Here is a 13,698-nt window from a genome sequence, read left to right as displayed (position 1 = left end):
AGGCAGACAGACCTGGGTTTGACCCTGGCTCTACAACTTCCTAACCTTATTGTGGCTACCTACCTCAAAGGGTTTTGTGGTGATTAAGTGAGATTATCACTGTAAAGTGTTAACCTAGGTGGCTGGGTCGCACCTGGTTGCCTGTTATAGATCATAACTGGAAAGTATAATACAGTGTAATATGCTATAAATTATCAATGGAGAGTTTCACTTACAACATTTTCCTATTATAAATCTTCATGAAGTTAATAATTAAGAGTGGCCAGAGCCTGGGCAGTTAAAGGCTGGAAGGTTCTGCAGCCATGCTCTCCAAGGAAAGGGGGGCTGCTCCCCTAGAAACTCAGAGCATCCTGTGGGTCCACTTTCCCAAGGATAATTAATGACCTGAACAAAGCCCAGGTTGGAATCCAACCCTCCAAGCAAACAGGCCTCCCGCCCTCCCTGGCCAGGCCAGAATAGCATCTTATGTCACTGATAACCCCAGGTTGGGGCAGGAGTGACAGTGCTCCAGCTAGTGGTGACCTCTGCTCCTCGGGTTACAATCTCATGGTGGGGGGTGGGCAGGGGCAGGCTGACCCACTGCTATCACAGAACTGCCAGGGAAGGCCAGCCACTCAGAAAAGTAGAAGAACTGTGACCTTGAGTTCTTCCCAGACCAACAGGCTTCCTGGGGTCAGAGAAGCATCTGATAATAGGAGGACCCCAAAGAAGCAATCCTTTGCCCCTGGCTTTTCTCTGGGGTCCCCAGTCCTCACCCCCACGGACTCCCTTTGGGCCACCTTGGTCACATGGCAGCAGAGAGGGAGGGAACATTAGGGGCACTGCTGAACACTACTGTCATAGCTGCAGCCTCGGGCCCCAGGGCCCCGACAGATCTCGCCTCCCATCCTCTCTCCAGCCGCTCACACCACAAATGGAGAAGAGCTCAGCATGGGGCCGGACACAAGGCAAACACTGACTGAGCGGCCGGCACATTTTGATTCCTCCCCTCACTCTTGTCCTTCTCCCTCGCCAGGGATGTGGTGGTACCAGACTGTCCAGGATGTCCCCGTGTACCCTGTCCCCAGGCCAGGAAGAGGAAATCCTGGAAAAGGGAAGGGCACAGAGCAGCGCAGCCAGAATACCCTGTGCTCCTGGGAAACGGAGTAAGCTGCTCTGCCTTGCCTGCGTGCCCTTCACACAGCAGGCAGGGCCCCACCTGCTCCAGGTACAAGCTCTGACATCAAAACCTACCTGCCTGGGGCCCACTGCCTCAGCCCTGCACCACATTATGGAATGAGCTGACCAGCAGCCACCCCTCACAGTGTCAGAGGGCGAGGGAGGCCCACTCTTAATTCAAGGTGGGGGATAAGGAAATAAACATTTATAGAGTCAGGCACTGAACAGCCTTACAAGTTCTTTAGTGTTAAATGGGGAATACATATGAAATGATAAATGTATGAAGAGATATGGGTCTACTGAAATTGAAGTATATCATGCACTACATTCAGTACCTTCCAGGTAAATAATCGTGTTTAAGACTCACAAAATATCACATACCTTCTCTGTCTCCTACCCTGTTCTGTTTTTTTCTTCAGAACCCTCATCACTACTTGATATATCTAGATTTGTTTGCTTGTTGACTGCCTGTGTGTACTGCTGGCACTTCCAGCTTCTCTGAACATGGAGCCACACAGCAGTGAATGAGGCAAACCTGGCCTCTGACTTCTGGGAGTTCAGGACCAAGGATGGTGCCCATTAAGACACAGCAATGTGCAGGTCCTGGCCCGACTTGGTTCCACCGACTCCATATTCCACCCACCCTGGTTTCTCACTTTTTTCCAGCCACACCAGCATGCTGCCTGCTCTTCACCTACACCAGGTAATTCCTGCCTCAGGGCGTTTGTACTTGCTAGTACCCCTGCCTGGATTTGGAAAGCCTCCCACCTGATGCTGGGGACAAGGTTGGGACTCCTTCCTTGAAGATGTCACATGTGGACCTTGCTCACCTTGCTCAAAACATGAGGGGCCTGCAATAACAGCCCCTCTCCCAGGGAATGGGGCGTAGCCTGGACAGACTGGCAGGTGCACAGCACACAGTAGGTCCTTCACCAAGCCGGCAGGACTCATCAAGCTATCCACTTCCACCTCCGACTCACGATGAGGTGACCCCTGAGATATCCAGTGGCCCAAATGTGCACAGAGAGGAAGACACTAACTGGGCTGTCCCCCCTTAGGGGCTGGGCATAACAAAGTCCCTTCTCTGACTTGCTCATGCCCAGGGGTTCATGTTTTGGGAAGCAGACAAGCCTCCCCAGACCTGAAAGGGAGTTTTGACTCTGGTGTACCCTCCCCGTTTGGCTGGAGAGGTTTGGCAATCTTCCCAGGGTCAGAGAGCAAAGTGGTGATCAGGCAGATCTGGCTCTGGGTCCCCCCAGTGTTGTGTCCAGTGCTCTTCCCACCATTCCCTAAGATCCTCTGGGCTTTGGTGCCATAAGGGTTAAAAACAGGATCAGAGGGACAGGGAAAGCAAACTCTCCCAGACCAGCAGAGGGTAGGAAGCTACATCCAGAAACGAGTAAAGGTAGGGCAAGAGTGGCACTCCTGTGGGCTTGGAGCCACCTCCTCTGTGCATAACTGTGGGCAAATCCCCTCCCCTCTCTGAGCCTCAGTTTCCTCACCTGTGAAGAGGGGACAACTACCTCCCAGGGCTGTTGGACAGTTTAGGTGGTAATGTTTATACAGCTGCAAGAACCATCCTGAGCTAAGTAGCTATGTTTTTAGTTTCCTATTGTCTTGTGGCTGAGAGGGAGGCAAAGGAAACCAAGAAATTCCATGAGTGAGAAAGAAAATTCCAGCGTTTTAACAGGGGAGTGGGTGGCTAGGGTGCAGCCTATGATGCCTTTCTGGGCTGTAAACACAGAAACGAAGAGGCTTGGAAGTCTCAAGCCAGTGGCCAAGGCAGGAAGCTCCTGGGACTAATTTCATCTCAGAGGGGCATTTGATGAGGCCGTGACTGAATAATTCCAATGGTATTCTGTGTTACACACACCCCAGAGCATTTACTAGGTTATCCGGACAACAAATGATTCTAGGAATCGGGGATGGATTCACAATGCGTCAATTACTGTCAGGAAACCCACACTGATTCCTCACCAAGTGTGGGCCTGAGAACAGGGAAGGGGCTTTGCTGAGGGGGCTGGGCTCTGATGTCAGCAACCTCGCCCCCCTCGTGTAGGAAGCTGCACCCATTTCTCTTCCAGCCTTAATATCAAATGACCCTGTGATGATTCAGAGGGGAAAAAAAGCCCACTGGCCAAACAAAGGGATGGCAACATTAGCAAATGATTTCTGCTCATCTGTGGCTTCAGGAGGCCCCCCTGTAGGACAAAACCCAAATTTTCTCTTCAGCTTAAACAAAACACGTTTGCTTTCGGTCTAACTTGAAAACCCTTTTAAGAAACAGCGAGAGATGCCCCAGGAGCTGGAATGTTTGGAGGTTTCTCTCTTTTTTAAAACCCTTTTCTCTTCTCATCTGGGGTCCGAGAAAGCTCTGGAATACCCCATCAGGGGATGCAACTTACACTTCGGTCGTTATGAATCCGGTGAGCTCCGAAAGGAAGAGGAAGAGGATGAAGAGGCAGCAGCAGACAGAGACTGGAAGAGACAACAGAGAGGACAGTTAAGGGTGTGAGGGATGCCGGAGGGAGGCCACCCCCCACCTCTCCTGCTGCTCTCAGAGAAAAGCTGCTTAGAGGGAAGGGGAAAGAGGCCCCCCATAACCTCCAAAGCCCCTTCTTACTCTTGGCTTCAATAGGTAGCAGGCTTGATCCTAGAAAGGTGGACCTGTCCCCCTGCACCGACCCCCGTACACAGGCACATCTTCCAGGCGCCAGCCCAGCTTTCTTCCACAAGAGCACAGTAATGCAGGGATCAGTCAAAAATAGGGATTGCAATTGGTGGCCACAAATGTGTTCTGTCTGGCTTGAGTGAGATATATTTTAAGGTTTGGAGTTGACATTGAACAATCCACAGATGTCACATAAAATTCCAGATTTCTGGCTGTCTCAGGACACTCAAGCCCTTATTCCCACATGAGGTCTGAGCTCACCTGGCCCCACCATTCCCTCCTACATCCTTGATTCTGAGGCTGAGGTTGAATGCTTGCTGCCATTTGTCACCAGCTCATGTGGTGCCATCAACATTGTGCCTGTATCCCCATCAGAGTTGGAAAATGAGAATACTGTGTGCTGTGCCTCAAGAGAAGGGACAGTTCTTTACAGAAGTGAAGAGTGGTCCTTCAAGTCTGAAATGCAGAGAAGGTGAACAGAGCTCCAGACTCGGCCCACTTCACTCATACTTATCTCGGCTGCCTGCTCCCCAGCAGGGGTGGAGTTTGTGGCCCCTGGAGTCACTCCTTGGGGCCCCAGGCTCTGACCCTCAATTCATCTCTAGCCCCATCTCCCCAACACTAACCACCCAGACACATGGAGCTATGTGCTGTTCCCTAAATATGCATCTCCTTTCTGTTCCTTTGCTTCTGTGGTTCCTCTGTCTGGGATGTCCTTCCCCATCTTCCTTCTCTTTGTGTGGTGAACTTTTCTACTCATCCTCCCAGGCAGAGGCCCAACTCACATGTTCCTTCTGGTGGTAAGCTCCCACTGCTCCCAGAAGTGGAGCTGATCATTCTTTCCTCTATGTTCCCAGACTCTATTTTAACATTTTGCACATTTTATTGGTTAACTGTGGCTATTTCTCCCACTAGACTGATATCCCAGAAGGTAAAAATTCCACAGGAGGGAGTAATAGGCAGGGAATGGCCCCTGGGGTACTGAATGAGGGCTGAGCACACCTCATCTGGACTTATAACAGAGGCAGGTAGTGGGCAAGGGCTGGCACACTGTGGCCTCACTACTCACCTGCTGTACGTCCCTGGTCAAGGTTAAAGTTACTTAACCTTTTCCTGCCTCAGTTTCCTCATCTGTAAAATGTCAAGAGTAGTAGTACCTGCCTTATAAGGCTGCTCTGAGACTTTCCATAACACGGGGACTGGGCTTGAAATAGCACAGGCAGGTAAAACAGCTTGAGCATTAATTCATTATTCGGATTTTCATCAGGGAGACCTTGCAGGGTTTGGTGATTTGACAAATGGTTTGGCCCTTAGTTTCCTGCAAAAATTTAAAAAGTTCCCTATCACACTTGCTGGTTCTGCTCCCTCCCCGACAGCCTGCACCTGGATTGACTAAGCAATTGTGATGGGCACCAAAACCAGTTATTTATCATCACCGTCATGATCGCCATCATCACTACCATCATGTCACCTCAGCCTTCACGTGAACAACAATGCATTCTGAGTGGAGATGGAGTGTTTGCTGGGCACCACCAAGTGCCCCTCTGTGGGGGCATTCACGGTCACCCTGTCACCTCACACTCCTGCCTGATGGAGCACGTGAGCCCATGGTAAGGGTGTGGAAATGGAGGCTCAGAGAGAAGAAGAGGCTGGCCCAGGGAAGCACTGGATGGCGGGTGGAGGGACAGGACTGGAAACTGTGCATTCTAGAGTCAACATTCCCAACAAGCCCCACGATCTCAGACTCTGAGTGAAGGGCAAGACAGGATATCCCCAGAGTCGCCACCAAGATATGGGGGATGCTAAGACTACTCCTGGGGTCTTCCAAATATTCAAAAAACTGTATGGGGAGTGTTAAAGAGTTCTCCATTTTTTTTTTCAGTAGAGATAATAAATGCACATGGTAAGGAAAATAGTCAGTTGAATAAAAAGGCACTCTAGGAGGGGCTCTTTCTTGCTTCTGGAACACAGCCTCCACCCAGAGGTACTGCTGTTACAGTCATGTACGTAGAGAGCATATATACACAGACATACAAACATAGATGCATAAATCCTTTTTCCCTCTAAGCAAACAGCAGCATAATGTACATATCCTTTTCAGTCATGGGTTGTTCACTCTGCAACCTATGTCTGAACAGGTGCCATGTCAGTTATATAAAATGGCCATGTTTGTTTTTGTGGCATAGAAATTAATGTCAAATGTCTTCTCTAGCTGCTGAACAAATCCACTGCAGAAGATCAGCTATCAATCCAAATATCCTGGCTCAAGCCCTCCCCCTTCCCACCTGCAAACTGCAGTTATGATGACTACCAATAAAGGATCCCACCGGGTGGGCACAGCAACCTTCCCTGGCATCTTGTACCTTTTCTAAACAGAATCACATAGGACCCACATTTTCAGAATCATTTTCACTCCTCCCACCCACCCTCAAGCTCCATAACCCACTGGAGGCTGAAATGATAACAGGCACAAAACAGGGAAGTGTCTCTGAAGGTCAGTGCTGACTCAGATCAACCCAGGTCTTTCAGCTGCATTTTTTGCTCCAAGTCTACAAATGGGCCCCAAAATTCTAACTTTATCCAGATTGGAGGTGGGGAGACAGGGCTAGAAAGGCCTCTTCTGAAGCCTGTGTGCTTTGTTCAAAGCTTGGATGAAGCCTGGCTAACCTAGCATGTGGACGTAAGTGCCAAGTATGCTCAGCTCAAACCCGTGTCTACCAGTCCTGATCCTACAGGCTCTATGTCTGCTCCCCCAGAACCTGTCCCCAGACTGGCCAGAGACAATGCCTCAGCACACCACTATGGCCCCAGGGTCTGGCATAGTGCCTGGCTCAGAGAAGATGCAAAATAAATATTTTTTGAATGAATGAATGAAAAACATGATGGCAGGTAGGACGTGTTTCAACCAGAAAGGTCTTCTGATACTGAAGCCTTGATGAATTTCTCAAGCCATGTTTGGGTAAGATGCTAAGGCTCTCTGACTCTAGACATCTCTGAGACTGACTCAGGCACTGGACAGTAGGAATGTGATCCTGGGTGAACGCCTGTGTGTGGGGAACCTGGGACAGCCAGCACACAGGGTGTTGGACCCAAGACCCAAGACTCTGGGAAATCAAGAGATCTGTACATGACTGATTAAGTAGAGATGACAAAATTCCAACCACTACCTGTGAGTCTCCATGGCCCTGGCCAGTTCCTCCAGTTATTAATAGCACACATCACAATGTAATGAGATGATGTGGTTCTGTGTCTGTCTCTCCACTCAGCTGTACACTACTCAAGGACAAAGGCGGAAGTCCATTCATCATTGTGGTCCTGGTACTTGGCATGGGGCCTGGCCCTGAGACTTAGTTAATAAATATTTGTTCGCTAAATGGTAGCTAGGGCTGGCTTCCCATGCCTCACGCCTTTCCTCTTGTGTAAGGGAATTCACTGTCTCGTACACTGTGGCTGGGACCACAGATCAGACATCATCCCTGGAGGGTCATTTGGCAAACTGTTTAAATTTTACAACGCACATGCCCTTTGACCCAGTAATTCCTTCTTTAGGAAAATTACCTTACAGAATCATATAAGGATAATACAAAAATATATGGACAAGGATGCCTGTAGTAACCATAAACTGGAATTGGGAACAGCCACCCTCTAGGAACTGGTTGCATAAATGGTAGTTGTCCAGATAATGGACTATGATGTGGCTGGAAAGAGGAATGCGGCAGCCATTATGTGTGGGCATGAAAGGTGTCCAAGACACATCAGCCGGAAAAGGGGAGGGGAAGAATGGTGTGCGTGGTGAGCTTCACCCATGCTCAAAACAATGACAGAGGTATGTCAAAGTCTGAATATATATTTTTAAAATTCTAGAAGGATACACACCTGATAGATTGACAAGAGTCAGACTATAGAAACTGTGAAGAGGTCTGAACTGTTAGTTGGCAGTAGGAAGGGGACAGGAAGCCTCATTTGAATTTCTTTGACCAAGTTCATCAACTAATTGAACAGATAGATGAACAAGCCCTTTTCCTCTCATGCCCCTTGAACATCCTTTCCATGGGTATTATGGCACAAAGTGTCACAGCTTCTGCCGTCACAGACCCTCGCAGGCTGTGGCTCCAGGAGGATAGTGATAAGAGGAGCCTGGTCCAAGCACTGAGGACTTAGCACATACCCTCCACTTGGCAGCTGTGGTCTCACTTAATCCCCAGATCAGGAAGCTGAGGCTCCGAGAGGTGAACTGGCTTGCTCAGGGTTGCCCAGCTGCTAAATGGGAGAATGAACCCAGCTCTGCCAGCCCCAAACCCTGCAGGGCATTTGTTCTGCTGCCTGACTGCTCTGCTCCCTTCCCCAGAGATGTGGAGACCCAGGGCTAAAGAAGGCATGTGCAGCACTAATGAGGGTTGGATGGGCAGTGCCAGCAAGGGAGGAGGGTCCTCAAGGTCATCCTTCTACCTGACCACGCTCCACCCTGGGAGGTGGTAATGGACTCCAATCTTACTTTTCGGCTCCAGGGTTCTGCTCAGGAGACAGTCCTCAGGTCCCTCCCCCATATCAAGCGCTGCAGAGGCCAGGGAGGTGAGGGAGGCCCACCTTTTGTGAGTTGTGAAACTTTAAATACCACTTCCCCTCTCTGAGCCCATTTTCTCCTCTGGAAAATGAGGCTGAAGGATTCCTGCTTGCATGCCACTTTTGTTTTGCTTTTAATAAACATTTTATTGTAGAGTAATAACAGATGCAAAGATAGTACAAAGAGCTCCCATGCACCCTTTACCCAGCTTCCCCTTACGTTAACATCTTCCATAACCACACTTGGTATATTTGTCCAAATGAAGAAATTAACATTGTACAATACTCTGAATTAAGCTACAGACTTTATTCAGATATTGACAGTTTCCCCACTAATGCCCTTTTCCTACTCCCAGACCAAACCCAGGATCTCACTCTGCATCGAGTATCTCACGTGTCCTTGGTCTCAAATCTGTGACAGTTCCTCAGTGTTTTCCGTGGTTGTCAAGACCTTGCCACTTTTGAAGAGAACTGGCCAGGTGTCCCATAGAATGTCCCCCAATCTGGGGCTGCCCAATGTTTTCTCCTAACTACCCTGGGCAGTGATTTGGGGGAACATCCCACGGAGGTGAGGTGCCTGTCCCATCATAGCCCCTTGGGGTGTGTGGCATCTACATGACTTCTCCCTGGTTGGTGCTGACCTTCATCCCACCATTAAGATCCTGTCCCTGGGTGTCCCCGCAGTGAAGTCACCATTTCCTTTCCATTCTCTGCTCTTGGGGAGCAAGTCACTAAGCCCAGCCTATGCTCAGGAGAAAACTAAGCTCCACCTCTTGGAGGGGAATATATTCATATATACTATTTGGAATTCTTCCACGAGGAAGATGCATCCCCTCTCTCCCATTTACTTGTATCAATGTGGACTCACATGTTTTCTTAATTCTTTGGGTTATAAGGCAATCATGCCATTATTTATGGTGTTACTCAAACTGCCCCCATGTCGGTCTTGGGTCTCCCTCAGGTTGGCTCCTGCTGACGCGTGCCCATCCTTTTTGTTCCCTCTGGGCCCTCTGCTCTCCGGCACAAGGCACTCCAGGCTTATTTTGTACCCTTCTTGCCCCAGCGATGGGATCAGTCGTTTCTCCAAGGATCCCTGCGTCCTTTTATTGAAGACCGGCATTTAGAACACGAAACTCTGGGTGAGATTCTTACTATTTTTTTAATGGTTAAAAATGTGCTTATGCCAAAAACTCAAATAGTCTAAAAGGCAGGAAGAGAAAAGTAAGATTCCCCCCAACCCTATCCCTGAGCCCCCGTTTCCTCTCCCAGGGGCAGCTACTGATGATGGTTTTGGTGTATCTACCTGATACCTACACCTTACAGGGCTACAGTGAGGACAGAGATGAGACGAGGAACTGTGTGAAGGGCCTGACAAGCTGCCCATCATTCCTCCTCCTGTCTCTCCTGTCCTCCATGCTTCACAGTGCTGCACAGGGGCTGCAGGCACAGGTTGGGGTAGGGGCTATGGCAAGGAGCGTGGCTACTCACTAATGGCCCCAGTGTACGTTGGCTGCGTAAGGTCCTTGGGCACCTTCCTGTAGATGTCAAACCTGAGGAGAGAAAAAGGGGACAGGGGTGAGGTGGGCACAAAGGGTGGGTCTCAGGCACAGGGAAAATGGTGTTGGCTGGCATGCCACAGGGGTCAGCAAGCCACGGTTCTTCCCAGAACCAGCTCTTCCACTGTTTCAGGTCACGGCCTCCATGAGGCCTGAAGGACACCCCCTTTTGATGGGACCCTGCAACCACAGAGCCCTTGTCACACTTCTTCACACTTATTACCACCCATCCCAGATAACTGTGACCCCTCACATTTGGTTGTTTCTTGTTGGGTGTTTCGCCATCAGAATGTAACCTCCACAAGGGCAGGGACCTTGCTTGGTTTTGCCCCCTGCCATGTCCCCAGGCCCTAGTATGGGCCTGGTCCACAGTAGGCACTCGGTAAGCATTTGTGGAATGAACTGAACTCAAGCCTTGGGTTTCTCTGATGCTGAAGCCAACAGGCAAACAGTCTTTCCTGAATTCTGTGATGGCACCCTGTTCTTGGCCAGCATCACCTCTCCACCCCCGCCTCCCTTTTCTCCCTCTGCCTCCTCTATTTCTACTCCCCACTTTCCAGTTCCTGCAGGTTCCTGCAGCCTGCTTCTTGGAGATTCTTAACTCCTTGCCTTGGAGGGCATGAGGGTAAAGTAAAATCCTGCCTGGGCCCACAGTCTTAGCATCAGCTCATGATGGTGCTGGCTCCTATCTAACACAGGTCTCTGCCCCAGACACAGAGCAGACACCTTTCTTACATATGGATCCCATCTGAGCAGACAGGGCTCATGGGGTATGGTGGGAGAACTGGGGGTTTTGAGGTCATACAGACATGGGTGTAATACTAGCCAGCTGTTTAATAAGACTTAGGGCACTGAAATCAGACTGCCCTGGGTTCAAATCCTCGCTGGTCTTCTTCCTCAGTGTGTGACTTTAGGCAAATGACTTCACCTCTTAGAGTCTCAGTTTCCTCGTCTGTAAAAATGGGGCTAATACTATTTGACCCTGCCAGGCCATTGAGAGGAGCAAGGAAGTTAAGGTCTGTGGAGGATTCAACACAGAATGCTCAAGGGAGGCTCCTCACACGCTTGGCTTCCTGCACTTCACTTGAACCCGAGCAGACAGTTCTCACGCAGCCAAGATCTACTGCTAGAGCTCTAAGTCCACACAATGTTCCCAGGTTCCTTGGTAGAACTTGGCTTGGTGAGGAGGCCAGCTGCTCTGGCTCTTGGGGATAATGGGTTGGCCCTGCTAACCCAATGCAATGCCTTGGAAATATTGTGTAATATCTGATACCTGACTCCGTGAGCTCACTCTAATTACATATGAAACATGCTCGGTTTCCTAAGACCTCAGGGGAGAAAAAAATTCCTGTGGGCTGCCAAGTTAAAAGGCATTACTTTCTCTCCTACCTGCTCAGCTACCAATCACCTGTGCTTGGGCCCCTAAGGGCACTAGAAGCTGGGGCCGGGAGTGTGGTGGGGAGGAAGGTGGCACACAACTCAACACTCTATAACTACACACTTTCCTTATTCTGCAAATGCTCCAGCTGCGAGAGGCCTGCTGGAGGTGAGACGATGTACTGCAGCTAGCCTGCCTGAGCTCAAGCAGGACGCCACCACTGTGCGACTTCAGGCCCGAGACTTACTTAACCTCTCTGAGCCTCAGTTCCCTGAGTGGTAAGATGGGGGCAACAGTGGTAACTATCTCACAGCACAGGGGCTAGGTCCAAGACTCAGTGCATAGAAACCACTTTGAGCCATGTCTGGCAGCTAGGAAGTGTGGGCTGTGCCCTCTTTTAGGGACTAGGGACCTGGAGATAAAAACTGGCCCTTGGCCCTGTGTGCCTGTAGTTTAGCAGCAGAGACCAAGAAGGAAATAGAAGGGGAGCGCAGTGGTGCTACATCATGCGGTTAGGAGCCCAGAAGGGGCATCTGGGGTAATCCATGAGGCTTCCTAGAGGGGGTGATGTCTGAACAGAGCAGGAGGAAGGGAGATGGGGTAGGCAGAGACCAAGAGTAGTCCAGGTAGGGAGGACAGCAAAGGCAGAGGCCAAGAGGCCCGAACCTGGAGTGCTAGAGCCGAGATTCCCTGCACGTGGTGCTGGGACAGGCATGGAGGGAGTGGGTGCTGGAGAGGAACAGGCCTTTCTGGTCCAGTCACCACCCAGGGCCCACAGGTGGAAACTAGACCTCACAGTTTAAAAAATATGTGAACCATCATTTTAAAACTGGGAGTTTTATGGGAAGCCAGAGGTAGCTCAGGGTGAGGAGGAGGGGGTGGCCCAGGACCAAGTGTCAGAACCTGATTAAGGGCGAGGAGGGGAGAGATGGGAGATTGTGACATACAGGGGGACTGGCCAAATATGTAAGTATAGTGAGGATAATGGGGGCCAGTTGCCTCACTGTTGGGGAAGGGAGGTACACATAGAAAAGTAGAATAAACCCAGTGGTGTCAAGAGTGGAAATGGAGGTATCACTGTGAATTCATGATTTCCAACATGTGCAAATATAGAAATATTTGTGTGTGTAGATACATCATCTAGACATATATTTCCTAGCTCATTCCATAGTGAGGATCCAGGGACAGTGACAGCTCAATAGCAATGAGTGTGTCTGGAACTCAAATCATGGCTTCTAAAATATCATTCTTTACTCAGAAAAATCAGCTCCTTGGAGAAATGGCTGATTCCAGGGCTGGGCAAAATCAAGGGTAAAAATCAAGATGAGCTTGCAGCATCTTCTTATGCCAGAAAGCAAGTAAGTGTTCAAAGAAAGACGGGGACATATCAAAAGGACAAGAAGCCAGCTTAAAGGGGCTCCCACTGGTCAAAGAAGGGACCATGTAAGCATTAAATCAATCAGTATAGTAACAGACTATAATCCACTGGATTTTTTTTTTTAAATATGAAGTTCTTTTATTTTATTTATTTATTTATTTTTTTGAGAGGGCATCTCTCATATTTGTTGATCAAATGGTTGTTAACAACAATAAAATTCTGTATAGGGGACTCAATGCTCAATGCACAATCATTAATCCACCCCAAGCCTAATTCTCATCAGTCTCCAATCTTCTGAAGCATAACGAACAAGTTCTTACATGGTGAACAAGTTCTTACATAGTGAATAAGTTCTTACATGGTGAACAGTACAAGGGCAGTCATCACAGAAACTTTCGGTTTTGATCACGCATTATGAACTATCCACTGGATTTTTTAAAAAGGCCACAAATCTATATATAAATGAAGAAATGAATAAATCAAAAGTTTGATGAACAGGATATTTACATACCTTCAAAGTACCTCCCCACAGAATCTTCATTAATTACAAAGGGAAAAGGAACTTTACACTGGAGAAACTTGGCAGACATCACCCTAACCAAGCGACCCAAGTGTCACCAGTAAGGAGACATGTCATGTCATGTGCCTCCCGAACTGACGAACTGCAGAGGGCAAACCGTCCCTCCTGTGGGAATCTTGCTCAAAATGCAAAACCTCAAATGAATCATAATAAGACATCAAACAAACCCAAACTGAGGGTCATGCTATAAAATGGCCAGCATTTATCAGGAAGTTGAAGGTCATGAAGGCCAGGAAAGCCTAAGGAACTGTCAGAGGTTGGAGGAGACAAAAAGGCATGACACCTAAATCATGTGAGATGTCTGGGAGCAAAAAAAGCAGATCTGAGTAAGATGTGTAGGTTAGCTGGCAATACTGTACAGAGTTATTTTCCTGGTTTCATCAATGGCGTGTAGTTATGTAACATGTTACCATT

The 13,698-nt window shown here is 49.0% G+C and overlaps 1 protein-coding gene across 3 annotated transcripts in view; it reads right to left on the bottom strand.

Moving 5' to 3' along the window:
* Window positions 1–13,698, bottom strand: part of ERGIC1 (endoplasmic reticulum-golgi intermediate compartment 1) — a 101,964-nt gene that overhangs the window by 44,310 nt on the left and 43,956 nt on the right. For all 3 annotated transcript variants that reach the window (XM_017662910.3, XM_017662911.3, XM_073232253.1), the window contains 2 exons: window positions 9,881–9,942; window positions 3,564–3,636 (listed from right to left, as the gene is read on the bottom strand). In XM_017662910.3, coding sequence (XP_017518399.1) covers window positions 3,564–3,636; window positions 9,881–9,942 — 135 coding nt within the window. The remainder of the gene's footprint in view (window positions 1–3,563; window positions 3,637–9,880; window positions 9,943–13,698) is intronic.

This window comes from Manis javanica, chromosome 1 (assembly GCF_040802235.1).
Source record: "Manis javanica isolate MJ-LG chromosome 1, MJ_LKY, whole genome shotgun sequence".
Taxonomy (NCBI): domain Eukaryota; kingdom Metazoa; phylum Chordata; class Mammalia; order Pholidota; family Manidae; genus Manis; species Manis javanica.
This window is presented reverse-complemented; position numbering and strand designations above follow the sequence as displayed.